Raw genomic sequence first — 27,952 nt, forward strand, 5'->3', positions numbered from 1 at the left:
AGAGTCAACACACCACAAAACACGCGGCTAACCTGCAGCATATGGCGCCCATTTAACCACAGACCCGTCACTCCTCCCCACGCAACCCCACCAATCAATACCACATAACAATAGGCTGACCTATACATAAACACTAAAACACGAAGTAAAAAGGAGAGGAATACTTAACTCGTCCACTTGGCGAGACCCTCCCCCGGGGTCTGAGCTTGTGCCGCCGTCCAACTCCCCGGGGTAACGGCTTTGCTGGACGGCAAAGACGGTAACTGGCTGTCGGCTGGTAGTGCGCTGTCACGACCGCACAGGGAGCGATGGAGGCCCAGCACTCTCTATCGTGGACCCTGTTTTGACTACAGGAGGCAACCAGCCTCCCCTCCTCACAATCGCGCTGCAAACTCCCCCTGGCTAGCTGTCTTCGTCGCCGGCAGCTCTAGATGACTGCGAACTACACCTTCCCCAGCTAACAGAGTTCCGTGTCGCCAGACGTCTTGCTCCTCACACATTGAAAAAGCTGCCCCGGCATTGGTTAAGAGCGACTATTGGCCCGCTCTCATTGGTCTGGAGCAGGCCAATAGCGATAGCTGCACAGTGATCACAACACAGTGTAGCGAGTGTCGGGAGAGAGAGGGCTACGTTCAAGTGTCATACAAGTATCGGTAAATGGTATCGGTGCCCTATTTGTTGGTACTCGCCGATACCGATACCACCATTTTAGTTTCGATCAGGGCCCCGCCCGATACTGGTATCGGTACAACACTAATCATGACCCTGGTAACTACATTGACTGACTTGTGAGACCGAACCAGCTCCAAAAGGATGGGTATATAATGCCTCAGAATAACTTGGTAAGCTAAATAGCTAACCAACCTGTAAGTTTGGCCCCCAACCTCACTATATGCCTCTTCAGTAGGAGACCTGTGTCCATACTCATAGACACAAGCTATTGACAGACTTACCCTCTATCTGACAACCCTCCTTCAGAACTGATGGATGAACCAAGGTTTGGACACTACCAGTATCCAGCAAGGCCAATACTGGATTCCTGTTTACTCTCACTAGGGCAAACTGTTGTTTTCTTTCTGACTACGACACTGACTTCTGACTTAACCTGGCCCTCTGATTGTATGTAACCATAGAGAACACAGTGGTAACAGGTTGGCTTAGACTTGGGTTGATGAGAACATATTTCTGTTTCTGTGGACTGACTAGGCAATAAACCCAGTTCCTAAGACCCTTAAGTATCACCAACCACACCAGAGCCATCAGACCTATCTTTTGCTGCTGTAGTCTTATGTTTGGCTTTATAACGTTAGATTTTGGGTCTGTCTGGTAGCTAGAAAGGATTAACTGGATCAGTTTCTGCGCTGATTCCCGTTCATGTTCCCATACCCACACTCTGACCCCAGGTGAAAGTTATCTATAAAACTGCCATTTTTTATATAGTTCAGCAAGGAAGTTGTACAGCTCCCTGGGGGTTTCACTTGGTCTGATATTCGGTTCTCTAAATCTCTGTATATATTTATTTCATATTCAACAAGAATGGCTTCTTTAACCTTCTTGTAATCTAGGATGTTCCTAGCTGCTGGAGCTATAACACACGCTTCAGCGTGTGTTCAACCTGAGCCTTCATCTGGGGAGGGTCCCTGTGCTCTGGAAGACTTCATGTCTGATCCCTGTTCCCAAGACGAAACATCCCAGGTCAGAACATATTCTACGCTGTGGTTTGCTGCAGCAAGAAGAGGGACTCTGCCCAATTGGACAGACTGGTGAGGAGAGCTGGCTCAGTGGTGGGCACAGAGCTGGACTCTCTGGTGACAGTGGCAGAGAGAAGGACCATGGACAAACTGCTGTCCATACTGGACAACGCCCACCACCCTCTGCACAACACCTTAATCAGACAGAGGAGTGTATTCAGTGGCAGACTGCTGTCTCAATCCTGCTCCACCAACAGACTGAAAAACTATTTTGTTCCTCTGGCCATCAGGCTGTACAACAGCTCTCAGTGATGGCACTTCTGAATTTCACTGATCACTTTATATTTCACTTTCATGTCACTTCACTGGTCACTTTATATTTTTATATTTTATATTCTTAAACAGTTTTTTAAATTCTTAAAGGAGACATATTTTACCTATTTAAACAAGTTAGAATTGGTCTATACAAAACATGTTCATGAATTTCTTTGCACAAAATCACTCTCACATAAAGAGATTTCACCAGCTCTATTCTTGCCATTTTCAGTCTCTCCCAAATTGAGCCGTTTAAAGGGCTCTCTCACTTTTATGCAAATAAGCTGTTGCTGGCCACGCCCCGCCCCGCTCATGAGAAGCCTCCGGCTGGTGTACTGTTTACCCTTTTGTTTTGAGGGTCCAAAAGGTATATCGAGTGGTACCAAATATGTACTCGTGTGGTAAAAGGTACATACATGTACCTTTTTTTCTACATGCTGGGGTACAAAAGACAGTCTGTGTTAGGCTACTTCAGTATAAGGGTACAAAACTATACCTTTAGAGGGTACTGCCTCAGTGACAAGCCATCATACCCCTAAAGGTACAATTCTGTACTTTATTTTCTGAGAGTGTATATTTAAACTATTTTTTTAAATTCTTAGATTGTTTATAATTGTATAAACATTTGTATTGGTTTATTATGTCTTGCTACTGGATGCTTTAATTTCCTTCGGGATCAATAAAGTATCTATCTATCTATTCCCTATGAATTAAGGGTTCATTTGTTTTCAGTGCAGAGCTTCTGCAGTCTCCAGCCTGACTCACCTGTGGTGCGTTTCTGGAGACTGCAGGTGTCCAGCAGCAGCAGCTCCAGTCTCTGCCGGTGATACCTCCCAGCTCACACAGGTCAGCCTGGGTGAGCTGCTCCTCCGCGCCGCGCGAGGTCCCGCTGTTGAGAAAACATGTGGAAGCCTGCCGGGGGACCGAGGCTCGCCTTCAGCTCAGCGGGACCTCGCACTGCTGCCGCCAGTGAGCACAGTTTTCTCCACATGTTTTCTCAACAGCGGGACCTCGCGCTGCTGTCGCCGCGGTCACCTGTCTGCTGGTGGCAGAGGAGAGCGGTATTCACCGCTCTCCTCTGCCACTCGAGCGGCCCGGCATGGAGGTGTGCTAGGCTAGCAGTCTCAGCTGGAGCATTCGAGCTTCCAATAACACAGAGAGCCACAGTTTCTCACTTAGCCTAGCATCTGCTGTGTTTGTTCTACTAGCTCCTTGGTTAGCATGCTTCCTGGCCCTATCTAGCCCAATGGTGCTAGTTGCTTCTGCGATTCGCTCCCATTCAACTAGGAGCAAACAACCAAGCTTCTCGCAGATTCACACAGCTCACCGAGTGCTATGGCTTCATTCTCAGCCATGCTTCTGCTGTGTTATCCTCTTAGCCTGTACCAAATTCTCCTCAGATTGCTAGTAACTCATTTGGTGTGTTCCTCAGAGCACATGCAAATTAGCTGTACAGCCCCATCCTATAGTAGTCAAGATTGGCTTAACCCTAACCCTAAAATAAAGGGTTGTGTGTATTACAATGTGTTCAAACTGTAATGACTATTTATTTTTACCTTGTGCACCTCAGACTTACAATTACAGTTCTGGGTCATTATATCTCTAGAAATACTCAGATATACCTCAGTTATTGTGGCTGTCTCGCCTGGCTGACACGTCCACATCTCGATGAGATGGTGGTCTGGGAACTAGGTGTGCATTTTCTCGTATTTGAGGCGTGGTTTACGAATGCCTAGAGCCGTTTATTGGGCGCTACGAATGTCTATCAAATGGCGTCTGGATCTTCCCATGCTGCTTTGCGCGCGATTCATAGCCAATTGTATCACTTATACCAGATGACGTATGTAGAGCGACAGAAATTCGACGAGGAAGAAGAAGACGCTTTACTGTGTATGAGAAGACGATGGCGTTTAACGATTATTTTTAAAAGTAAACTTGCATTCTAAGCTACTTAAAACACTTTCTAAGGCTACATCGAACGGTAACGTTATGTCCGCTGCCATGTTGGATTAACACTCTACAAGCTTCGGTGTCGCGCATAGACGTCGTCATCGTCTTGCGATGAACTTAAACATGAACTAGACGGTGGAGATTATTGTGGATTTTAGAGTCACTGAAAATAAGATGAATACAATAGAAGATGGGGAAAAGGTGGAGGTGATGGAGGACTACAAATATCTGGGTGTTTACCAGGACAATAAACTGAATTGGAAATGCAATGCAGAGGCTGTGTACCGAAGGGGCAGAGAAGACAGTAGCAAACCTTGCCGTATCGATAAAGGAAAATACGTAACCATCTTGCAACATGGAGAAATGATAAGCTTAAACATATTTTTAATGGTGCACAAGGGACCTTTTCTTCTTATTAGCAGGTAAAGATTTGGCCGGAAGGAGCCATCTCTACCCTCCAGGACTGTTTTGAGTGCACTGACTGGCAAATGTTTAGGGAAGCAGCAACCACCAACGGCTCCACTGACCTAGAGGAGTACACGGCTTCAGTCACTGGTGTCATCAGTAAGTGCACTGATGACGTCACGGTCATCAAATCCATCACCACGTGCTCTAACCAGAAGTCATGGATGACTGCTGAGGTGCTTGCACTGCTGAGAGCCAGAGACACAGTATTCAGAACAGGAGAAAAGGAGACCCTGAGCAGAGCATGGGCAACACTGGCCCAGGCTATCAGGGATGCAAAGCGAGCGCATGCCCAGAAAATCCACGGCCACTTCAGAGACAGTGGAGACACACGGCAGCTGTGGCAGGGAATCCAAGCCATCACTAACTTCAGGACAACAACACCGGCCTGTGACAGTGATGCCTCCCTGCCCGATGCGCTGAACGTGTTCTACAGTCGTTTTGATGCAGAGAATGATGTGGTGGCAAGGAAGAACACCCCCCCTCCTGGCGAACAAGTGCTATGCCTGACCACAGCTGAAGTGAGAAAGACTCTGCAAAGAGTCAACCCACGTAAGGCTGCTGGCCCAGACAACATTCCCGGGAGTGTGCTCAGGGGATGTGCAGACCAACTGGCAGATGTCTTCACGGACATCTTCAACATCTCCCTGAGCAGTGCCATCATCCCATCGTGCTTCAAAACCACCACCATCGTCCCTGTGCCCAAGAAGTCGCCTGTGTCATGCCTCAATGACCACCGCCCCATCGCACTCACCCCTACCATCATGAAGTGCTTTGAGAGTCTGATCCTGAAGCACATCAAGAACCATCTGCCTCCCACCCTAGACCCCCTGCAGTTCGCGTACTGAGCCAACCGCTCCACCGACGACGCCATCAACACCACCCTCCACCTAGCACTCACCCACCTGGACAAAAAAGACACATACGTCAGAATGCTGTTCATAGACTTCAGTTCAGCATTCAACACTATCATCCCACAGCACCTGATTAGGAAGCTGAGCTTGCTTGGCTTGAACACTACCCTCTGCAACTGGATCCTGGACTTTCTTACGGGGAGACCCCAGTCAGTCCAGATCGGAAACAACACCTCCAGCACCACCACACTGAGCACTGGGGCACCTCAAGGCTGCGTGCTCAGTCCACTGCTGTTCACACTCCTAACCCACGACTACACAGCACTACACGACTCGAACCACATAATCAAGTTCGCTGACGATACGACCGTGGTGGGTCTCATCGAAAAGAACGACGAGTCATCATACAGGGAGGAGGTGGAAAAGCTGATCACCTGGTGCAAAGCCAACAACCTGTCTCTGAATGTGGACAAAACTAAAGAGATGGTTGTTGACTTCCGCAGAACACAGAGGGACCACGAGCCTCTGGACATCGAAGGCTCCCCGGTGGAGATTGTGGAGAACACCAAATTCCTTGGTGTCCATCTGGCGGAGAACTTCACCTGGTCCCTCAACACCGGCTCCACCGTGAAGAAGGCTCAGCAGCGTCTCCACTTCCTGAGAAGGCTGAAGAGAGCCCACCTCCCTCCCACCATTCTCACCACCTTCTACAGAGGGACCATAGAGAGCCTCCTGGGTAGCTGCGTCACCGCCTGGTTCGGTAACTGCACCCAACTGGACCACAAAAACCTTCAGCATGTGGTGAGGACGGCTGAAAAGATCATTGGAGCCACTCTCCCCTCCGTCTCAGACATCTACACCACACGATGCATCCGCAAGGCAACCAGGATTGTTAAAGACCCCACCCACCCCTCACATAGACTTTTCTCACCCCTCCCATCTGGCAGAAGGTACCGCAGCATACAGTCTGTCACCACCAGACTACAAAACAGCTTCTTCTCCCAGGCCATACGACTCCTCAACGCTCAGGGACTGATCTGATCACCTCTGTTGTATACTGTCCTGAGCCACTTTTTGGTACTTGTCTGATGCACTACTGCACCTCATGAAAATAATTATACAGTCACTTTACACTTTACAAAAAATTTTTTTTTGCACCACACTTGCAGTTACTTGCAGCATTTTAGTATTGTCTTTGTTGTCCCAGCTGTTATTTGTTGTTGCTGTTTGTTTGCACTGAAAACTTCTCGAGAAACGTTATTTCATTGCACTGTGTACTGTGTATATGGCTGGAATGACAATAAACCCTCTTGAATCTTGAATCTTATTAGGAGCACTCAGCATTGGAACAAACACTGCAATAGGATGGAGCATCCTTCATCCCCCTATGGGATGCCAAAGTAGAAGCAACAAAGCCAAGGCAGAACTCAATCCAATTGGAAACATAATAAATTAATAATCAATTGGGAACCCAGAAGATGTCGTTGTTTAAGCCACATGGTTCTGTCACTTCACAGTACAAAAAATGGCCTCCTTGAGGCAATGTCGCCTTCATCATGATTGTTGTGTTGATGTAGAAATTTGATGCAATTTTTTTTCTTATTTCTAAAATTGATAAGTTAAATAATAAAGCTTATCCCTATAGTGATACTATCTATCCTTCTTCATCTAAATATCCTTTGTGCTTTCAAGTCTTTTTCCTTTGACAATACATTTCACAATTATTTAATTTTAACCCACAACAACACCAATCACTGATTTAGTTTGTTTAATGTTTTATCTGTTTTATGTTGTTTCTACCTGTATAACACTAAATGTGCATTTATATTGCTTTAACACGTTGGGTGTTTTCTCATTGTGCAAATGTGCTCTATAAATAAAGTTGAGTTTAGTTGAGTTACGAATTAATCAATTATTTCTTACAACTACACTGCATCAGAGACTAAAAAAAAATATGAAAAAAAGTGAGAAAGAAGACTAGCTTTGTTCTGGAGACCGATCTGGAGTTCCTGGACCTGTGTAAACAAGAATGTTTCACCAGCAACTCAACATAATAGAGAGCAGGCATAATTTCTCCATAACATGGTAATCAAACAGCAGTGTCTTCATCAGAAACTTCTTTGGAATGGGTGGTATGGGATTTTAGATTAAGTTGTGCAGTGTGTGACACTGTGTAACAAAAATAACAATCAATCATTCTGGCTTTTGTTGATGCTGCTCAGAAACAATCTTGATAAGCAATAAACTGTCATTTAGAAAGATAGCACCTTCATATGACCATGTGGTCATTAACAATATTATATCTCCTTTCAGTGTTCATCGTGGAAGCCCAGGAGGAGCCGCATGCAAAAAAGGGAAAACAGACGTGGGAAGAGTGGAGAAGAGTACCGGGGGACTTCAACCATACAAAGCTAAACCTCCGTCCCTTTTGCACGTACCATTTCCGGGTTATTGCTGTCAACAAAATTGACAAGAGCAGACCAAGTAAACCTTCAAATGATCACAGTACACCACCTGCTGGTAAATGACAATCTGCAATACCCCTGTAATTTGTCTTGATGTGTTGTTTGGTGAACCGATGCTGGTTGTATTCACAATGCCGGTGGACAGATCCTCAGCTGTTGCTGATCAAGTTGTAAAACTGTAGATGTAATCACAGCTATTCATTGTTTGTCGTTATGACTAGATGCAGCTGCTGTGTGCATTGAATTTTTATGGTTCTGCCAGCAGAGTGTTGCTTTGAAAGAACCGTATGACAAGGACCAATGAATGGGAGGACTCAGATGCAGAGGGTAGCGTAATTCAGACAAGTTTTATTTAATAAATAAACAAAGGGGCTATGAAAATACTCTCGAACAAAAAAAGGAAGACACAACTGACTATGAAAAGTTATAACAAAAAAAAATCGCTCCAGATGAAGGAAGAAAAGGATCGGTAAGAAAAGCTAAACTGAAAATCTCTCCTTAAAAACTGGAGGCTGTTTTCTATGGCTGAGGCACTATGAACAAAAAACACTCCTTAAAAGACTGGAGGCTATAACAATGAACTTCAGGTTTCGCGGTAGGTTTCTTTGACTGTGAGTTATGGAAAAGGCCTGGCATGAACGAAGGATCGAAACACACTGGCAACAAGACAAAGGGAGACGCAGACTATAAGACACATGAGGGTAATGGGAAACACACAATCAGGAATCAGGGAAGACACTCCAACATGTGACACATGAGGAAGGGCAAGTGACCTGAAACGAGAGGAGAGTTATTCTTCAAAATAAAACAGGAAATCACAAGACAAAAAACAACCCCAAAATAAAACCACCTCACCGCGGTGTGACACCGTATTCCTGATTTTCTGTTGTGCAATGACAAAACATCTGATCTAGCTTATAGAAACACCACAAGGGTTAAATTCTATGTGGCCCAACAATTCCACTGTTGATATTGACTTCTATAGTACAGCTACTAGAACTGCCATAAAGCTAGATTATAAAGGCATCTTGAATTCAACCACATCTTCAAATCCAAGCAATAATCATGGTCTTAGCATGCATCCTGTCAAGTGTTACATCTTCTTTTCATTTTGTACAATCCACAAAATTAGCAGAGTAATAACTGGACTAACAAAGCAATTGTTCTTACAGAAAAGCAAAAATTGTCTTGGGAAAAGCAAAATTACCCTATTGAAGAATAATTATCAAACTATTGTTTGATGTTGTTAGATCATTTTCATCAATCTACATTCCACACTTAAAAACTGAAACCATTGAAGATTTGCTTATTTTCTTTGTTGGAGTTCAGTACCTCTTTTATGTCTGTACACAAATGTAAGCTGTGAATTACAGGTGCTATCCTTCTTTTGTACAGAACGAGCTCCCATCTCTATTTCTCATTTCAACTCATCTTTTCTTTCTCTGTCTTCATCTTCCTTGCAGTCCCTGACATGAATCCCACTGGTGTACGGAGTAACTCCACAGACCCAGGGACACTGATCATCACATGGGATGTGAGTACTTAGGTTTGTTTATCTGTGTATGACCATTGTCTAATGGCAACCTAAATGAATCTAAATGCATTTTTTATTCTTACATATCATTGTAGGAAATGGAAAAGCGCTTGCATAATGGTCAGGACTTCCACTACAAGGTGTCCTGGTGTAAGGTTGAGGGGGCAAACATGCAATGGAGAGACGCTTATGTAAAGTCTCCACCATTTCTCGTAAACAACACAGGAACCTACACAACATTTAAAATCAAAGTTCAGGCAGTCAACGCAGTGGGAAAAGGACCGGAACCAGAGGCTTTTATTGGACACTCCGGAGAGGATAGTACGTGACATTTGGTGTCATTCATTTCAGACATATTTATATTTATTTATAGTATCTCATCATGATCCTATTACAACAATTCATATTAAGATATTTTAATTTAATGTACAGAATAGCTGTCTTAATTGTAAAATCAAGATGCATTAGTCATAGAAAACGAGGATTGATTTGAAACATATTTATTTTCAATGTTTTTGAGTCATAACATCCACACACACACACACACACACACACACACACACACATATACAGCAGGTAGTCAAATCTGCATAGAAACATAGCAACAGCAGCTTTCTAACAGTTGAAGACATTTACATCATCATAATGCAGCAATGGGATGACCAGTATAATCGAATGATTCCGCCATCCTCATACCCACCTCCCCTCAGTAAGAAGGGCGTATAAGTTTAAGGGCCCGAACAACGAGGCTGAGAAAAAGACTTCTACCTGAAGCTGTCAGACTCACTAATTCTACTCCATAGATATTACAGACTTTTTATAGTGCAATACTGTTAGAGACTTTTGACTATTCTCATGTACAATAATGCTGTCTTCGTTATATCCATATGAATATATACACTGTTACACACTGTACAATCCTTTTATGTGACATGGTCTTGTTTATGTTGTGTTCATGTTCATATTTATTATTTCTCATTTTCACATTTGCTATACTTAATTGCACTTTTAGTTTCATTGTTTAAATCTGCTTGTGGATTTCTTTTTATTACATTGTACATAATGTTAATTTCATTCATTTATTATACTGTATTTATTGTGCTTTTAATGGCATTATATATATTGTTTCCTGATTCACTGTAGATTTATTGTCCTTATTAATGTGATCCTTTGTTGACAAAAAAATAGTAAATCAACAAAACAGCAATCCCGGTTCTTAGCTGTTGATGGTGAGTTGGCTAAATCTCCCAGTTACCATTCAGAGGTAGTGATAACATAAGCATACAGCTGTATCTGTATACCTCCAAACAAGTGGTGAAGATACATACACTATCTTATCAGTATAAAACCTGAAATAAAAACGTTTCGAACAACACACAAACAGAAATATATTTTACAGTTTGGTTGTGACTTTGCGGTTGTCAGCCTTTATTTTTATACAAGATGGTACAAAAATAAAGGCTGGACAAAAAAAAAGGAAAAAGAAAGCCAGTCAAATAGAATAGTCAAATGTAGCCAAAATTATAACAAAAAGTATCATAAAGCACAGCTGTATATGAATAAGGCTAAAAATACATAATTAGCTTGTTTTGCCTTTATATATGAACTGAGGATGATGCTTCTCTCGTGTCTTAGAAATGTTTTATAAAACTAACATGGTTTAGAAAGGTACTCTACAAAGTGTACATTTTACAATATAAAACATGATAAAGGAATGGTTTAGGTATCCTCTTGTACCACTGATATGAGCAACATAAACTTGTGATTTTTGTAATGGTGGTCTACATAATAACTATTTCTTGTTCTTTTGACACTTTATTGTGATCATTTATTTGAGTATAAAAGCAGAATGCTGACAAGCTGTATTTTGATATGCTAATTTAGTATAATGGTGTTGTATTGAATACTTACTTATTCTTATTCTTACTCCATCACTGATGCTTGTCTCACATTCCATTCATTTTGTGTCATCTTCTTCATCTCTTCTTTTCAGAGCCAGGGGAGGCTCCAAGCGGAGTTTCATCCACTGTGTCGAATAGCACAGTCATAGTGACATGGAACCAAGCCCAAACAGTCCGAGGTTTGCTGCTGGGATACAAGGTATCAGTTATTACAACAAATCTCCTCTCTGCTACAGAGGCTATGCTGTTTGATGCTTTAGGTTTGTTACTTGTAGAATTTTTCACACCATAATTTGTTACACACGAATTAGCTGGTGTTTAGCTGGTGTTGCAGCAACTGTGTATATTTATGCATAGATACATCTTTCAAATTATGGTAATTTAAAATATTTTCTTCTACCAGTAGCAGAGTGTTTGTCATCAATATTATGATGAGCGAGTGAAGGGAGAGGCAAAGACAAAGAAAGGGGGAAAGAAAAGGAAGGGAAGGAGAGAGGGCACAATATAGGAGGAGAAAAAGGGGAGGGGAGCCGGAAAGAGAGAGTGAAAGGGGATGGGAGGGAAGGAGAAGAAAAGGAAGGGATGGGAAGAGAGAACAAATAATAAGAAAATAAGATAAGAAAAAAGATCAGGAAATAAAAGGGAAAATGGGGAGAGAATGGAGAGAGAGGAAAAAGGGGAGGATAGCCACATGAGAGAGGAGAGAAGAAGCTGGGAGAAAAGCAGAGGAGGAGAAAAGGAACTAGGTGAATGGGCTAATTGTGTCTTTGAGTTATGTGCTGTAAGTATGTTTAATTTTGTTATTGGTATTTCAACCTCAGTAACTCTTGGGCAATCAGCGAGATTGCAGATATGGCGAGGTTAGGTGTGGGTTAATATTTTCTTGATAATCTCCCCCTGCCGCTCGATAACAGCTCATAGGTTTGGGGTTGAGATTAAAGGTAGGCACTCTCACTCGAGTTAAGGTCAAAACCTATGGTACTCATATGTTATGCAAGGTCCTTGAGTGACTTAAAAGGCTGTGTGTGTACTCCATATTGTTGTGAAATGTACTCTATAAGATGCCTGATCGCTTTGAGCTTAAGCTGGTAGTGCTCGTGTTTCATGGACACATTACTGCTTTGTGTTTTATGTGGTGCACTTTGTCAGGAGGGGAAGAGGAGGTTGGGAGAGAGGAAGCGAATAAGGAAGTAGGGTTGTATAATGATGTAGTTTGCTTTATTGGTGTCATGTGCTGTGAGTGCATTGGGGTATCAAAGAACCCTTCTCGGGAGTGGCGCAAAAGGAATCTGGATGTGCTGGGATGCTGCGTGCATCAGACATCAGGGCACAGTCCCTAATCTTGTTAATGGTTGTTCTGTGGTGTGTAGAAAGAATTGGAGATAGTGGCTTGATAGGATGGTAGGAGAATTGTGCCAGAGTCAGGAGAGTTTAGGATTGGAAGAAGAGGTATGGGTAAGATTAGAATTAGGAGAATTGGTTTGAAGGGGTTTTGGGGTAAGAGGAGGATCAGACTGAGGTTGGAATCGGGTGAATGGGAAAAGGAGGACAGAGAGAAAGAAAGAAAAAGAGAGTATAGAAGAAGAGACGAGAGAAAAGCAGGAGAGAGGACTAAGTGAGAAAGGTTGGGCTTTGGGTAAGGCACACACATTCTGAGGATTTTTGGATGTGTCATTCATTTGGGTTCTTGGCACTTATTTTGATCTCTGTTCTGCAGCCTAGTATATCTTGCACAGCTAGTGTGGGGAGACCAGGGACATCTGCACACTAACTCGTGGCTAGAATAAGTTTGAAAATTTCCGGACTTATCAGTAGTGGTGTACAACAAGGTGATTGAGCGTTTCAGACATATATCACTCTTGCCTGCCTGTGGAGGCCCCTTGGGGTAATCACTCCCCAGGGTTGGTCCCATCACCAGTTGAGTTTCGGGATTTGTTGATAAATCTGCTCGAAAGTATGCCCATATAGATTCTTTTATTTTTGTTAGACTGATTGATTGTGTTGCATGGTTATGTAAAAACAAAGATTTAAGAGTTAGAATTCTTTTTCAGTGGAGGCCCAAAATGATGAAGGAAGATAAAAAGATGGATCAAAAGATCCACTGGCAACAGTGGAGTAAAATGGTGAAGCTGATGTGGTTTTGTTGGGTAGAAAATTTTAGCCGGTTGGGTTAAGTTGTTACACATACAAAATATTTTCAGTGCTGGGGAATTTTTTTTAAGAAAACAGGCAGTTCAAAATGGCACAGAGGATCAAATAGCAATGAGTCACCACTTCCACGGTGCTGTCCAATAGGCTGAAGATGGGCGGCTGCATACTTACCAAAACACAGGAAATTTTTTTACTGGTTCTTGAGACAGTAAAGTTACCACAGTACACCCAGTGATCAGACGGGTTCCCCAATTAAAGTCAAGTCAAGATGTGCTGAAAAAGTAGACATGGCTCAGATGAACGTGTAACTTCTTTGGATTATAAATAATTTAAGATAGTTGATTGAGATATTGAGGTATTAATCAGTTGCTACCCTAATTACTAATTCATTACTTAAGTTGCAAGACATTTTATGCTATTAACCTGTGCTTTATGAAATTGTGTAGAGCATTTTTTGTCCAATTGTTATTCCAAAATTTATTCAGACTTTAGGTATAGCCAAATAAAGTAAATTATGCTTGTATTTATAGCTCCTGCTTATTATTTCTCCATGATCTGTTACAATTCCAGGCAAACTTTTGAAATGTTTTAGTTAAGTTAATATTGAAAACATTATATTTATTAATAATAGTGTCAGATTCTGTAAGGATGAAAGACTGCACAAGAAAATGTCTATGCTAACATGGACACTGGTTAAGCTCACAGGACGATGCAAATGCTGTAAGAAATCCCCAAATAGTGACATTTTTTAATGTGCATTTGAAAGATTCAAAAGTGAAAAGTGATAATTTAGCAGTTGGTGATTTGATCTGGGATTTTACTCAGTGTGTCAGTTGAAGTTACCTTAACCAAAATACCAAGATGCCCCTGAAACTTTTAGGGGTGTGCTAGTGTTTGTAGATAGAGAGAAGAACCACATGTATAACTGAGAAGGGCTGTCCAACTGCATGCTTGAATGTGGCTTGAATGTTCTTTAATAATGATGAGAAACATAAGACCATTATTGACGCAGTTGCTAATAAATTTGACTTATGTCAGCTTGACTAGTTATTTTAGCTTTGTAGTAAATCCAGCAATGATAGCTCACATTTATTTACTATTGTTTGCCCTCATGCCAGATCTACATCAAAAGGTTGGGTCCTCAGAATGGACGGGGCCGGAGGTCTCTTGCCAAACAACACCATGTGCAAGAGAGAGCAAAAATGCAGCATGTGAAACAGAGAGACAATGACAGTTGGGTGGAGGAGGTTCAAGGCGCAAATACATCAAAGGAAGTGACAGGTCTGCGTCTTTTCTCTCGTTATGAGCTTTCAGTCACTGCCTTCAACAGCAAAGGGGAAAGCCCTCACTCCCCATCCCATCACTTCAACACCCCAGAGGGAGGTGAGTTCAAAGTAAAATCAGAATTTTGTATAAATGGCCCATTTAAATTTGTTGATAACTTTTATCTTGGTTGATCTGATTACAGTTGATAAGCAGTAACTACATGTTCACACCTATTGTTATATTGCATCCCCAAATGCATTCTCAGTAAATACTTGGGATTGGAGCTCGGCTACCCGTTTAGTATGCAAATAAACATGTTGCTGAAATGTGTTAAAACATAGTTAAATAAAAACATAATTTATTTATTCCAAAGAGTAATTATTTTTGTACTGCTGTACTCCTGTTTTCAGTTTGGAGAACCAGTACTGTCAGTGGAAAAAGTTAATTTGTAGCTGTTTACACATACGCCACCTAATTTCCCCCTTGGTATTAAAAATGGAATAGTATGGAATGTCGAGTATTTTTCTTGGTATTGGTATCAAGTTTAAATTCTAGTATTGTGAGAAACCCGATGTTCATTGAATATATCACAAAGAAATTAAATGTCAAACACATGAACAAAACTCCAACACAAACTTTTACACAAAGCTCCATTACAAAAACATGTATACACACTTTGTTAGTAGCTCCAGGGATGGCTGAAAAGGAACATTTTAATCTAGACACAGTTAGAAATTATCTTAAATTGGCAGACATGTTGAACTAAATATATTAGAACCAAAGTAACTGAAAGCACCCCCCAGCAAATAGTTCAACCACACCAGTTAAAATTATTGAACTGTTTTTCAACTTCATATGCTTGTGTCTGTGTAGCTCCTGGTCCTCCTGCATCATTAAGGTTGGAAAGTCCTACAGAGAGGTCCTTGATTCTCTACTGGAGTCCTCCACTTGAAACCAATGGCATAATTCTGGAATATGTGGTGCAGTACTGGCAAGGTAAGGTCTAAATGAAGTTGAACCAGGGCTGTATTTCAGCAGCAATGAGGTAAATAAAATAATGCAGTTACGATACCAAAGAAAAATAAATAAATAAATAAAATAAAATTTTACATAATTCTTATATTTACTTATATTCAGAGTTACCAATCTCAAAAGTACCTGATTTAACAACATGAAGTGGAAACACCAAATTATACATACTTCAAGACTTGATATTTCCATTATGCCACTGCTGATATCTCACTGATTTCTGTTTCATAGATGTGGGGAGTCCGGACGGCCTAGTGAAGATGCAGATGATCAGTGATCCCAATGTAAATTACGTTGTGTTGGACCATTTAGACCCCAAAAACTATTATATCTTCCAAGTGATAGCACGTACCACCGCTGGAGATGGACCTCCCATCACAGGAAGGGGCACCACCTTCCTTGAAGGAGGTGAGACTGCGGGGATTTTTTGCATTATGCTTCTTCACATGTTCTCATATTCTCCATCAGATGCATGGGGAAATCTGCATGCTAAATTCATTGGGGCAAAGCATTAATGAATTCCCAGACAGTGAAATCTTTGAATGTCCATTTCATAAAATGGGGAAGCTGTGGCTTGGGAGGAGGAGAGTTTGTCTCGTAGTCTGAGGGTTGTTGTTTTCGTTCAATCCCCAGCTGAACCAGTCCATGTGTCAAAGTGCAAAATATTGAACCACACGTTTCAAACAAAAATTCATAGTCACGTAGAATGAAAAGTGCTATGTGTGTGAACAAGTGTGTTTTTGTATGCTGTGAAGAAAAGTGGTCAGCAGAACTAGAAAAGCATTGTGAAAATGCAGCCTATGTTCTTTTACCCACTCCTTTTTCTTAAACCTCTCTCTTTCACTCCCTCCAGTTCCTCCATCCAACATTTCCATAGTCTCCAGTACCACAACATTCAACCTGAGCTGGGTGCCCGGAAAGCGACACCGAAACCATGGCTTCCACATCCGCTACATGAGGAGTGGTAAAAAAAAGAGATTTTTGTTGAGAAGGTGTCAAGGGTTGAACAAGACTGGGTGAAGATAAGTTTAATGTTGCCAATACCCAGCGAATGCATAGAGACGAGGCTTGTTTTTCTTTGATTTCTCATTGCCTGAGAAATCAGCCAAAACATTTGACATCCTGTTTTATATATTAGGGCATGATAAAAAAATAATCTGGTTCCATCAGATCCTAAAATTAGGTAAATATAGCCTCAGATGAACAACACATGAGCTATAACACTGTGTCATTATTTATTGAAGAAATACTAATGTAAAAAACTAATGTGTGGGAAAACTGCTTCCACAGGAATTAAGAGGCTTTGTAGCAGCCAAGTGTTGCTTTTGTGAAAGAGAAAGTAATCAGTCATACCTGTGTATACAGGGTCGGATAAATAATTTTAAAGTACATCGGCCGTGTATTTGCAAAACAAACTCAAATCATCACTTCTTCACCCCAGTGTTGGATGGAAGACCCTCCAATTTACTACTTGAAGAAGAATTTTTTTGCTTCTCTCAATATCTGGAACGATGATGTCACTGCTAGGTTTCAAGTAAGCAGTGTACACCTCCATGTATTTGTCCATGTGCTGGGAGGCTTGAACCAAGCACAGTGTCTAATCCACAAAGTGACCCATAGGTTAATGGTGATCTGCCACAAGATTCCCTAACTGTTAAACATAAACAGACCCTGTATGTAATGCTGTCATCCTTCTTCAGCACACTGTAGTCTGGAATTTCACTTTTTGAGGTTTGGAATAAAGGGCATTTTAGTTTTTTTTCGAGGTCGGGTGCCTTGTGAGCGGCAGGCAAAGGTGGGGGCCTGGACGTGCAGATCCACAGCGTCGCTACCTGGCTCTTGAGAAGTGAAACTTCACTTTGCTGGCAGGGAAAGAGCTAACACACCTGAGCTGGTGTGTGAGGTGGAGTGGTACCAACTAGATAAATCTCTGCACACAGCTTTGGCTCTGGAACCAAACTACTGGAGAGGGGCTGGACTCTCTCATAGTCTGGAGTTACCCATGGAGACAGGCGTCGGGCAGGTGTGGGGATACTCACAAGCGCTTCCATATTGGAGTTCTCCCTGATGAGCAAGAGGTTTCGCCTTACTGCCATTGCAAGTTGCAGGAGGGAAGGTTTGCGACGTTTGTTTGCGTGTATGCACAAAACGGCAGCATAAAAAAGATACAGCTGATGTGGTTCAGGCATCTGGTTAGGCTGCTTCCTGGTCGCCTCCCTTTGGAGGTTTTCCGGGCACATCCTACTGGGAGGAGGTCCCACTCTGTGGAGGGATAATATATTCCTTCTTGCTTGGGAACGTCTTGAGATCCCCCAGAGAGTGTCGCTGGAGGGAGGGATGACTGGGTTTCTCTCCTGACCCGACCTCGGATAAGCGGATGACAATGGATGGATGGATGGGATTTTTATTTTGCACAGAGCTTATTTCTTTGGTGTGTTGATCCAAGCCAAATGACTGAAGTGAGAGTCTATGGAGCAGCAGAGGATCTTGCTTCCAGTATGGCAAAATTCTGCTTTGTCCCTGAAAGTAGTCATCTCAAAAGTGCACACAAATATGAAGTCCAAGGGGTTGAAAAGAATCATATCCTTTCCTCTGTAATGAGACAGCATGATGCCTTAAAATGTCCATCTACAACAGCTGTAGCTTTAAACGGGCAGGCTGGCCAACCTGTGAAATGACACGCCAATGAAATCAACTAAAAGCTGCAAAGTTCTTCAATTTGGATTAGAAAAATCTCCTAAACTAAACATTTTTAGTCAGTGCAGGATACAGCAAACAAATGAAAAAAGTAGCTGCATATGCTATTTGATTTCTTTGATGAAATTCAAGTAGTCCCTATGCCAGTCAGGAAGAGAATAATGCTGAATGTTCAAAGAAAAACAACAAAAAGCTCCTCTAATTTATGACACTATGTTTTTGTTGCAGCTATAGGTCACTGGGAAGAATCAGGGGTGGTAAATTCCACACAGGGTTTCTATTCACTGACAGACCTCCAACCAGGAACGCAATACCACCTAGAGATCATTCATGGAAACAGCACTCAATGGGAAAAAGTGATATGGACCCAGGGACCAGGTACCTGTGAGTAAATGTACAACTTTTGAGTTTTCTTGGTTAAACTGTCTAAATAATGCTACCTGTACCCCAGTTTAATGTAAACAACTAGTAAAGCTAAAAAATAATAAATCTGAAGCCCGTCTGACATGCAGCAAACAGAGGCCTGGTTCTCTGTCACTTCAGAAAATTAATCTAATTTTCTAGCACATTTAATGGTATTCTTCCTTTTCCCAGTGCCATCAGAGATGCCTGGTGGGTTTTCCACTCAAGGCTGGTTGATAGGACTGATTAGTGCCATTGTTCTGCTGGTACTGATACTGCTCATTCTCTGCCTTATCAAACGCAACAAGGGTGGCAAATATGCAGGTACACTCATATACACACTGGCACAACAGAATTAAACATGTGAGTTATTAATTTGTTGATGATTAGGATTATTTCAACAGTTAAGGACAAAGAAGACAAGCAGTTGGACTCTGAAGCTCGGCCAGTGAAAGATGAGACCTTTGGAGAGTACAGGTGGGTGGATCATATCTCAGCAAGAATAATGTATTAATAGAAAACATACACATCATAGACATTAATGAGTATTTGTCTGCTGTCACCAGATCTTACTGTCCAGCAGTAGCTTTAGCTGTTGCAGTTTGGATGTACTAATCAATCCTCTAATTTCCATCTTTAAGATTAAGGTGCTATGAGCCTGAGAGGATATTTAGGTAGCCATTATCATAGTGTACTGAACATACATTGTAATTACCAGGTATTCTCCCAGTTCAAGATTACTGAAGATTATTTTTACCTCCCTGTTCTGATATTTTTAATTGTTTGATCTCTTTCCTGTTGTGCTTTACACATGTTTGGGATCAAGCAGGAGCTGGATTAGTTATTAGCAAATATTAATAAATGTCCAAGGACAGTTGTGTCTGTGTGGACACTATGGCCCTCATTTATCAAACTTGCGTAAGACGAAAAACATCGTGTGTACGTTCTTTTCTGCACAAAGGTTGGCATTTATCAAATCCATCGTTCATGCAGGAAAGATGAAATCGCCACGACAGGTCTGAAGCCGTGTAGCCTACGCACTTTTCCATTTTGACTTGCGGTGACTGCAATAGCATACATAAACAGCAGCGTCACTAGTGCGTGCCTCATGAGTCGCAACAAATCCCTAGGTTAAAATTACAGACTTATCACTTCAAAGAAGGCCCATGTTTTATTTGACTTCAACATAAATATAAACATAAACGCAAATTAAATAAATTAAAAAAAATTAAACAAGTACAACTCCGTAATTGGAAGAGTGATGGCTCATTATTCAACCGCCTATTTAAGAGGTGATTCTAGCGGCGCGGTAATGGCGAAACGATGGCAGATCTGGCTTTGTTAGAGGACCTGAACGCACGCATCAGGCGCGAGAGAGTGTTCCGGGACCGGCAGGATTTCTTTCGGGAAAATGATGAGTGGCTTATGAGCCGTACAGGAGAGGCGCTTTAACACTGCGCATACGCAAAGACGTAGCTCCGATCAGGCCAGCCACCCTCTCCTCCAAGGCACTCAAATCCAAACCTGGATCGGAGCTCCCCCCCCTGTTTGTGACATGCTGCGTCGGAGAGCTCTGCGACCTTCTTTGGTGGCAAATTTCATATCGGACCACTTCTTCCTGATCTTATTGGAGAAAAAGTAAAACATCGTTCAATTTTAGATTTAATTTAATCTGGAGTTTATCACATTTTATTGACCATCACAGTAGGGGAAAATACATAACTCGTCCGGTCTGCGATTTACAGATTTGACAGCGTTTCTTTGCCGCCTTTCGTCTATCCATATCGCAAATTCTAGAGGTGCGGCCTTTTGTAGAAGGTGTGGTTAGGATCATTACGATGGATTTCAGCCGCCGGATTTATCAACAGCCGCTCGGTCTTACGATGGGATTGGTGTGGTACGCATGTTCTTTAAATCTCACTTGAGCCTCTGCGTACGACGAGTTCTCCGCTCATATCAACGATGCTTTCTACGACGGCTTGATAAATGAGGGCCTATGTGTACTGGAAAAGTGGGGAGGATACTGAGACAAAATGGCAACCGGGATCATGTGATGGCAAGGGCACAAGATGGTAGCTGTGACCATGTGCTTAGTAAGTCATGTGTTAGCCAGAGAAGCTACAACAATGGGACGTATAGCCCATGTGTTACCTGGGGGTTTCTGATCTTTTTGTCTGTGTATGCATGTTTGCCACCTGCCATTCAATGAGTGGCGGGGTACACCCTGTACAAGTCCCCACTCCATTATGTCCCAAAGCTGAAGTTCAAAAATTTAAATCATTGTCATAGTTTCAAATCATAAAAAAAAGAGACACAGCCTAAATGTCTTTGGAATTCAATTTCTCTGTGAACACAGATTTCCTACTGAGCTAAATTTATATGAAGTTCCAAATCAGCTTGTTGTTTGGTATGGTTGTATATTAATTTCCCATAGATAAGTGTTTAATTTATTTTTCGAGGAAATTGGCAAAGATGAAGCTGGATGAATTGGTCTAAATGGTAAAACCCTGCCAAAGCTTGTGGCCTTTTTCTGCAGCCATCTGTTTAGACCTAATAAGCATTCATCTACATCTTCTAAATATTTGTATCGTTTACTATTGTTTTGTCTTTTGAAATAACGTGTCCCATATACAGTAATAATACACAGTTCAGACTGGATTGCAAAAGGTAAGTTTTGTGTCCTGTCCTGGTTGGCATTTCAATTGATTGAGCAAGGGGATCTGAAATAACAATTCAATCCAAATTTCACAAGACAGTAGAGGTGGTTTTATTATTATTGGTGAACAAGATCTTAGGAGGTGGTCTCAGGTCTGCAGAGTTTTTTTTTTACATCTTTCCTCTGATAAGTCTGAGATGGTCCTGCTCTATCTGACAATCATTTGAATACAAACAATGCACAGTTGCGTTTAGTTTCCTTCAATTGGTACATGTTTTCTATCTTTTGTCTCTGGATTTCCTTTGTTTTAGTGTTCTGGCTCAACAGGTGCACAAATAATTTTTGCTCCACACTTCAATGAGATATTTAATGCTTAAGTGAAAGTGCACAGTACTTGATGTTGTGAATGGAAAAGCAGCATTTGTGATTTGTAGTGGTATATTCAAATATTTGGAATTACTGATTTGTGTTTGTGCTGAAAAACAATGTATTTGAGAGAATATATGTGCAGCATTGTAAGACCCAGAAAAGATGGTGCTGTGGATGGCAGCATTGGTGTGTTAGTGTGCTTTCTTTTGTCTTGTTTTGTTTGCAAACTCTTTTTTTTTTTTTGCAGCACAGCTTGATTCTACTTTATCAAAGGGCAACTCCTCAACATTAGAGAAACAACTCCAGACTTACTTTTCCACTTTTCTCTTGTGATCTGTGGATTTACTGGACATTCTGCTCAAAGGTGCCCTTATCGTTGCTCATTCAGGGAGACACAGAATAAACGGCCGGGCAACTCTGCAGGCACGGACTTTGTACACCTCTGCTAGGAATATTCCTCTCCAAAATATGTTCACTGAGAGACAAAATAGAAAAGCTATGGTCACCGATCTAGAAAAACAGGGAATTTTCTTTATCTTCTGTTTGTGCTTCACTGTGATGTGGTTATGCGAGACAGGATCGGACAGCTGCAGCTGACAATCTTCCAACTAATCAGAGATTTTCCGGAAAACAAAAGGTGGAGGAAACTCTTTCTACACAAACATGAGCTGGTGTAATGATGTGACAGGGATTCCGCAGCATTGTTCTGCTTACCTGAAAATCATTTCCATCCACTGCTAACCTTTCTACTTGCCACTTAATTCATTCTGGTAGGTGCCAACATTACACCACAAGCTAATGCACAGCGCACTGTCGCCAACCAGAGTCTGTTTGTGGAGTGGACCAACCCGGACTCTTTAGTTATCGTCCTCTGTGACTTTAACAAGGGTAATAAAATACAAACAATATATTAAATGTCCAACCAGGGCAGACACCATTCTGGATCACTGCAACACTTACAGTCAGTAATGCCGATCATGCTGTCCCTTGTGCTCAACTGGGCCAGTCATTGTCCATCTGATTTCTGCATACAGACAACCTCTGAAAACCTGTGGTAAGGACAGTGAAGCTATTGAGGTGCTACAAATTGTCTGAATGAGTTTACAGAGGCTGTGACATAATACAACAGCTTTTGTGAAGATTTTTGCATTCCAACCCACATCAGGGTGAGTTGTAACAACAAACTCTGGTTCACAGCCAAACCCCAACAGTTAAGGCCAGAAAAGGAGATAGCTTTTAGGAGAGGGGACAGAGAAAGATTTAAAGCAGCCAAGTACAGGTTCAGCAAGGAGGCAAGAGCAGCTTAACACCTGTACTCAGATAAACACCAGTTATCAGCTAGTGATTCTGTTTGGAAGGGTCTCAGATCACAAACATTAAACCTAAATCTACCCCCTCCCTTGATAACCCATGCCTGGCCAACAACCTGAATGAGTTTTACTGTAGATTTGAAAGGTAATTGGAAAGTCCTGTAACCATCCCCCATGACACTTTCCACCAGTTCAAAACCCCCTCCTCCCTCACTTCAATTGTAGTCTCTAAATACGCAAATGCCCATGCCAAGAACTATCACTTTCATCAGCCTCATCTCTGATGGGGACAAGTCTGCCTACAGGTTGACCATCGGTGTCGGGATGCAGTCAGAGAAACTTTGAGCTTAGCTCTTTTAAAACCATGGAGATGATGGTGGACTTCGTGAAGAGCCCAGCCCCACACATCCCCATAACTTTGTGTGGCTTACCACTTCCATTTTCTGGGGACCATCAATACACAGAACCTCAGGTGGGAGCAGAACATCAGCTCCGTCATCAAGAACAGAGGATGTACTTATTTCAGCAGCTCAAGAAGTTAGAGCTTCCACAATTCTCTTACATTCTCATCTTCTCCTTCATCATCTGCTATGCTGCTGCCACAGCCAAGGACAAAGGCAGACTGCAGCATATCATTCACTCTGCAGAGAAGATGATTGGCTGCAGTCTTCCACCAAGCCACAATTTGTATCCTTCCAGGACATTGAAGAGTGCAGGAAAGATTGCCAGAGATCCATCTCACCCAAACTGTTTCAGACTCTTACCTCTGGCAGGAGGCTACAGACCAACACGCTGTGTCACGACATGACATTGGAGAGAATGGTGAGTGCACGGGTCAGGAAATGCCTTGGTTTACTAAGATGCCTTAGCAATGTAGGGCTGTAAGGAAATGTTACCCTCTTCCTACCATTATCAAGCCTTGTGGAGGAGTATAAATATGCCAAAGCGAGACTAGATATGACGCTCAGAGTCCAGAGATCCCATCATAAGAGCTGCTGCACCAACTGTACCAATGGGAAGGAAATGGAATGCTGCCACAGCGGTAGGGGAAACAATGGCTGTTCTCAGACACAGACATTGAAAGTAGTGTCCAATCGGAAAAGAGTAACAATAAACAAACGCCAACAACTGGTGGTGGAGGAAGTGCAACACCAGGAGGAAGCAGCCAGGTGTGCCAAAGTAGTCTCGCAAGCTCCTCAAGGCCACTGGATGAAGTAGGATGGAGTGGAACAACGTAAGCTCAGAGCCACCTATGATGTTTTGCCCTCTCCAACCAATCTCCAGCTCTGGTTTGGAGAGGATCCAGTTTGTCACCTCTGTGCAGCTCCAGCAACACTTAAACACATCCTGGTTGGTTGCAAGACAAGCTTTACACAAGGTAGATACACTTGGTGCCATGATCAAGTTTTAAGGTGCTTGGCTGCAACACTTGCAGATAAAAGGACTTCAACTGATGCCACAGACACCCAGCTGAGGGTTTCTTGTAGTAAATACGAAACACCCAAAAAGGATATGTCGATAACTCTGTGGGCACGAATAAAACACCCCAACTCCAAGGAAGGTATTTCACGAATGAAAAACTGATAGACCCTTCTTCTTCTTCTTCTTCTTCTATTCTTTATTCTTCTCCCCTCTGTTCCCACCTAATTGGAAGCAGGGGGAGGTAGAGTGTACCTCCCAGTCTGGCAGGTAAATAGGTGGCCCGATCGGTCCCCTCTCCCTGGCTTTGCCTTCCTCACCCTCTCTCTCTCATCTCTACCACTCTCCTACCCTCTGTTTGCATTTAAACACCCCAAAACACTCAAATGCATCCCATACAAGGTAACTGCTTTGCAGAATTGTTACAGATTGAAACACCAAGTTCTATAAGTAGAATGTCTGCTTATGTTAATTGTCATGGCACCACAACAAATTCCTTGTATGTGAAAACATACTTTGCAATAAAAATTAATTGTGATTCTGAATTCACATACTGATCTTCAGATTGGACAATTTTTTTCTTAACTTTTGGATGCGCTGATGTGTTTCCCACCATTTTTACAGTAGCAATAGAAGTAAACATGTTTGAGCAGTAGTTTTGATTTGTAAATTAGGCCTTAAGACTAATGTGTTTTGGTCATGAGAATGAGAAAAATTGCATTTTTGGGGGAGTATTTGAATGAGTTTTGCACCATATTCACTGTAGCAATAAGAGCAATACGGTTAGAGTTTCACAATTTGTGATTTAAAGAATAGAGTTTGTGTGCTTGTAATTAAGAATCTGAAAAGGGTTAATCAGTCGGGTGTTTTTGTGGGAGAGAGATAAATATCTATAAGTTTTCGACACTGTGATTCGTGAAGTCAACCATACTGACAACTGTATGACTATGTTCTACAAAATATTCCAGTCACAGATGCTCAGTTGTTTTGCACCATTATTACCTTATATCCATCACAGAGCTGACACTGAGTAGTGCATAGTTTTTAATAGAAATCTCTGGGGCTAATTAAATGTTTAAATTTAATTTTATTGTCTTGCAGGAATTATTTTGCTTTTTCATGTAAAGGTATAACTGTTAATTCAGCTTTCATTGCTTTTGATCTCACTTTTCTTTCTTCCTAAAATGCTCTGCTTGCAGGTCCCTGGAGAGGTGAGGGATCTTGTCATCACTTCACTTGCATGTTTTTAGGTTTTTTTTTTGTTGTTGTTGTCATGATGGTGTTTTAGTAAACAGAAAGAGGATGATTAGTTTATCTAAGTGGAATATAACAAAATGTCATTTTTTATAACACCTATCACAATTCCCAGACCCTGGACAATAAGAAGTTTAACATATCTTTATTAACATTTCTTTCTTATTCAAACTTAATTTCAAAATAAGAATAATTATACATACACCCGACCAATATTTTCCTTAATCAAAACATCAGTTCACGTTACAATATAAAAGTAAAAGTATTGCTATTTTACAGAGACTTTAAGAGCAATTATACAGTGAAAATATGCAAACTTTACACAGAAATTTGAACCAGGAACTTTCTTGCTGGGAGGCAAGAGTGCTAACCACCACACCATGCTCCCTAACACAAAACAAACTGAATCGTTCCATAATCTCCATAGCCAGATAATTAAGTGGTTCCATAACCAATTTCATAAACTTGGTTGACATGACTTTTTCTATTACATGACTTATAATAATTCAAATCACTGTAAATGTACTTCTGTTAAACACTAAACTTAACTGTAATTCCTGTAAGCTAAAGCCACATTACCAAACTACCACTAAAAAACCAACCATCATATATAATGACACTGAGTTTGCAGAGTCCCCCATTGGACCCTGGCCCCAATTGTTACAGATTGTGACTGATGCTAGAACCCTTAAACAGAGACTAACTGAGAAGTACTGATGTAAAAGGGGTTATTTACAGTAATGCAATGAATGAGCTCTAAAATGCAGCCCGAAATAAGCCCAAAAATAGTGAGAGAATGTATTCTACTGACCGGGGGAGGGGTGTCCTAGTGAGCTTGGGTTAACAACCTTCCAGAGGTGTTGGCGGTGATGGTACAGATTGGCGAGAAGATATCCAGCTCAGTCAGTCAATGGGTATCATTTCGATAAGCCCTTATCACAAATCATGTTCTTCCAACAAGATCAACAAAATCCTTGATTTATGGTAGGGGAGAATAATCTGGCCTTGTCACATTGTAACTTTTAAAAATATTTTTAAAAATAATTTCACCTTTCAAAAGTTCTGCAGACAGATCAGAGCACAATCATTATGTAACATATTTTTGGTTTATAAAACAATTCATAATAGAGCATTGCTATTCTAGGTCATATCATCATTTGTGATTTTATTCACAGGAAACACTTCACAACATCATTGTGACCAACTACTTATTTTAATATATATAGCGAGAGAGTGAATCCACACAGAAAACTAGCACACGTTCAAATGGATTGCATACACTTGCATACAGACAGACACCAATCAGCCATAACGTTATGACCACCTAATATAGAAAGAGCTCTGACCAGTCAAGGCGTGGTCAAAGAACATCTGAAGGTGTCCTCGGGTGTCTCGTACCACGACCTTAGCAAAGGATCTTTTGCTGAGCCCTGTGGATTGTGGAGTATTGTACTTACTTCCAGCGGATGCTATCAGTACTGGTATCAACAGAGTTTAAAGGTCAGGGGAACACCCCAGGCTCTTTGACATGCTTTTTAGCCCTTCCTAAGCTGTTTTTGCAAGGCTCGGTGCTGTCCCTCTGTGGAAAGCTGCTCATTAGGGGAGTAGTATTGCCATACTGTACAGCTTTGGGGGGTGATTGCACTGCAGAAATGTTTAGGTAGTAGTGAAAGTGAAATCCATAGGAATCCCAGGATGCAGGTTTTCCCAGCAGAATATTGCTAGGATCAAGATGAGAAGTGTTGCTCACAATTTCCTGGCAGTGGTCAAACCTAAGAATGTTCAAATATGTTTCAAAGATATGCAAAGTTTAAATAAATCATTTCTAGAATTGTAGTGGCAGCCTGCTGCAGTAGCTCTAGTGCAGCATCATATTGTGTTTTACTTTGTGTCTTCTTAAGATTTTCTAATGCGCTTTTTTCTATGAAAACATTTATTTCTCAAATATTTTTCAATACTGTTGTGGATCCTGAGCTGCTGGAATGCTTTCTGGTGGTAACCTTGACCCGTTTTTTCATCTCTTATGATGCATCACCATGGCAACGGTAAATTGTTTGCATCTGGGAGCAGCTGATTGAACTTTTCAAAGCCCAAGTATTGCCTGGAATAAGAACGCAGATAAGAACCAAAATAGAAACAGGGATGGAGAAAATTTTGACCGTTTTCTTCCCTTGGTCATCATGGCAAGTGTGGGATCACTGGTGGATGGGGGAGGTGAGCTGCA

The 27,952-nt window shown here is 41.7% G+C and overlaps 1 protein-coding gene across 5 annotated transcripts in view; it reads left to right on the forward strand.

Annotated features, from left to right (window-relative positions):
* The window catches only part of LOC142390025 (neural cell adhesion molecule L1-like), a 92,578-nt gene that overhangs the window by 59,047 nt on the left and 5,579 nt on the right, over positions 1-27,952 (forward strand). For 2 of the 5 annotated variants that reach the window (XM_075475341.1, XM_075475344.1), the window contains 12 exons: positions 7,589-7,795; positions 9,204-9,274; positions 9,370-9,595; positions 11,268-11,374; positions 14,445-14,709; positions 15,466-15,588; positions 15,853-16,029; positions 16,475-16,585; positions 18,547-18,702; positions 18,913-19,044; positions 19,125-19,197; positions 25,674-25,685. In XM_075475341.1, coding sequence (XP_075331456.1) covers positions 7,589-7,795; positions 9,204-9,274; positions 9,370-9,595; positions 11,268-11,374; positions 14,445-14,709; positions 15,466-15,588; positions 15,853-16,029; positions 16,475-16,585; positions 18,547-18,702; positions 18,913-19,044; positions 19,125-19,197; positions 25,674-25,685 — 1,660 coding nt within the window. The remainder of the gene's footprint in view (positions 1-7,588; positions 7,796-9,203; positions 9,275-9,369; positions 9,596-11,267; positions 11,375-14,444; positions 14,710-15,465; positions 15,589-15,852; positions 16,030-16,474; positions 16,586-18,546; positions 18,703-18,912; positions 19,045-19,124; positions 19,198-25,673; positions 25,686-27,952) is intronic. The other 3 variants (XM_075475342.1, XM_075475343.1, XM_075475345.1) reach the window with 3 other exon arrangements.

This window comes from Odontesthes bonariensis, chromosome 10 (assembly GCF_027942865.1).
Source record: "Odontesthes bonariensis isolate fOdoBon6 chromosome 10, fOdoBon6.hap1, whole genome shotgun sequence".
Taxonomy (NCBI): domain Eukaryota; kingdom Metazoa; phylum Chordata; class Actinopteri; order Atheriniformes; family Atherinopsidae; genus Odontesthes; species Odontesthes bonariensis.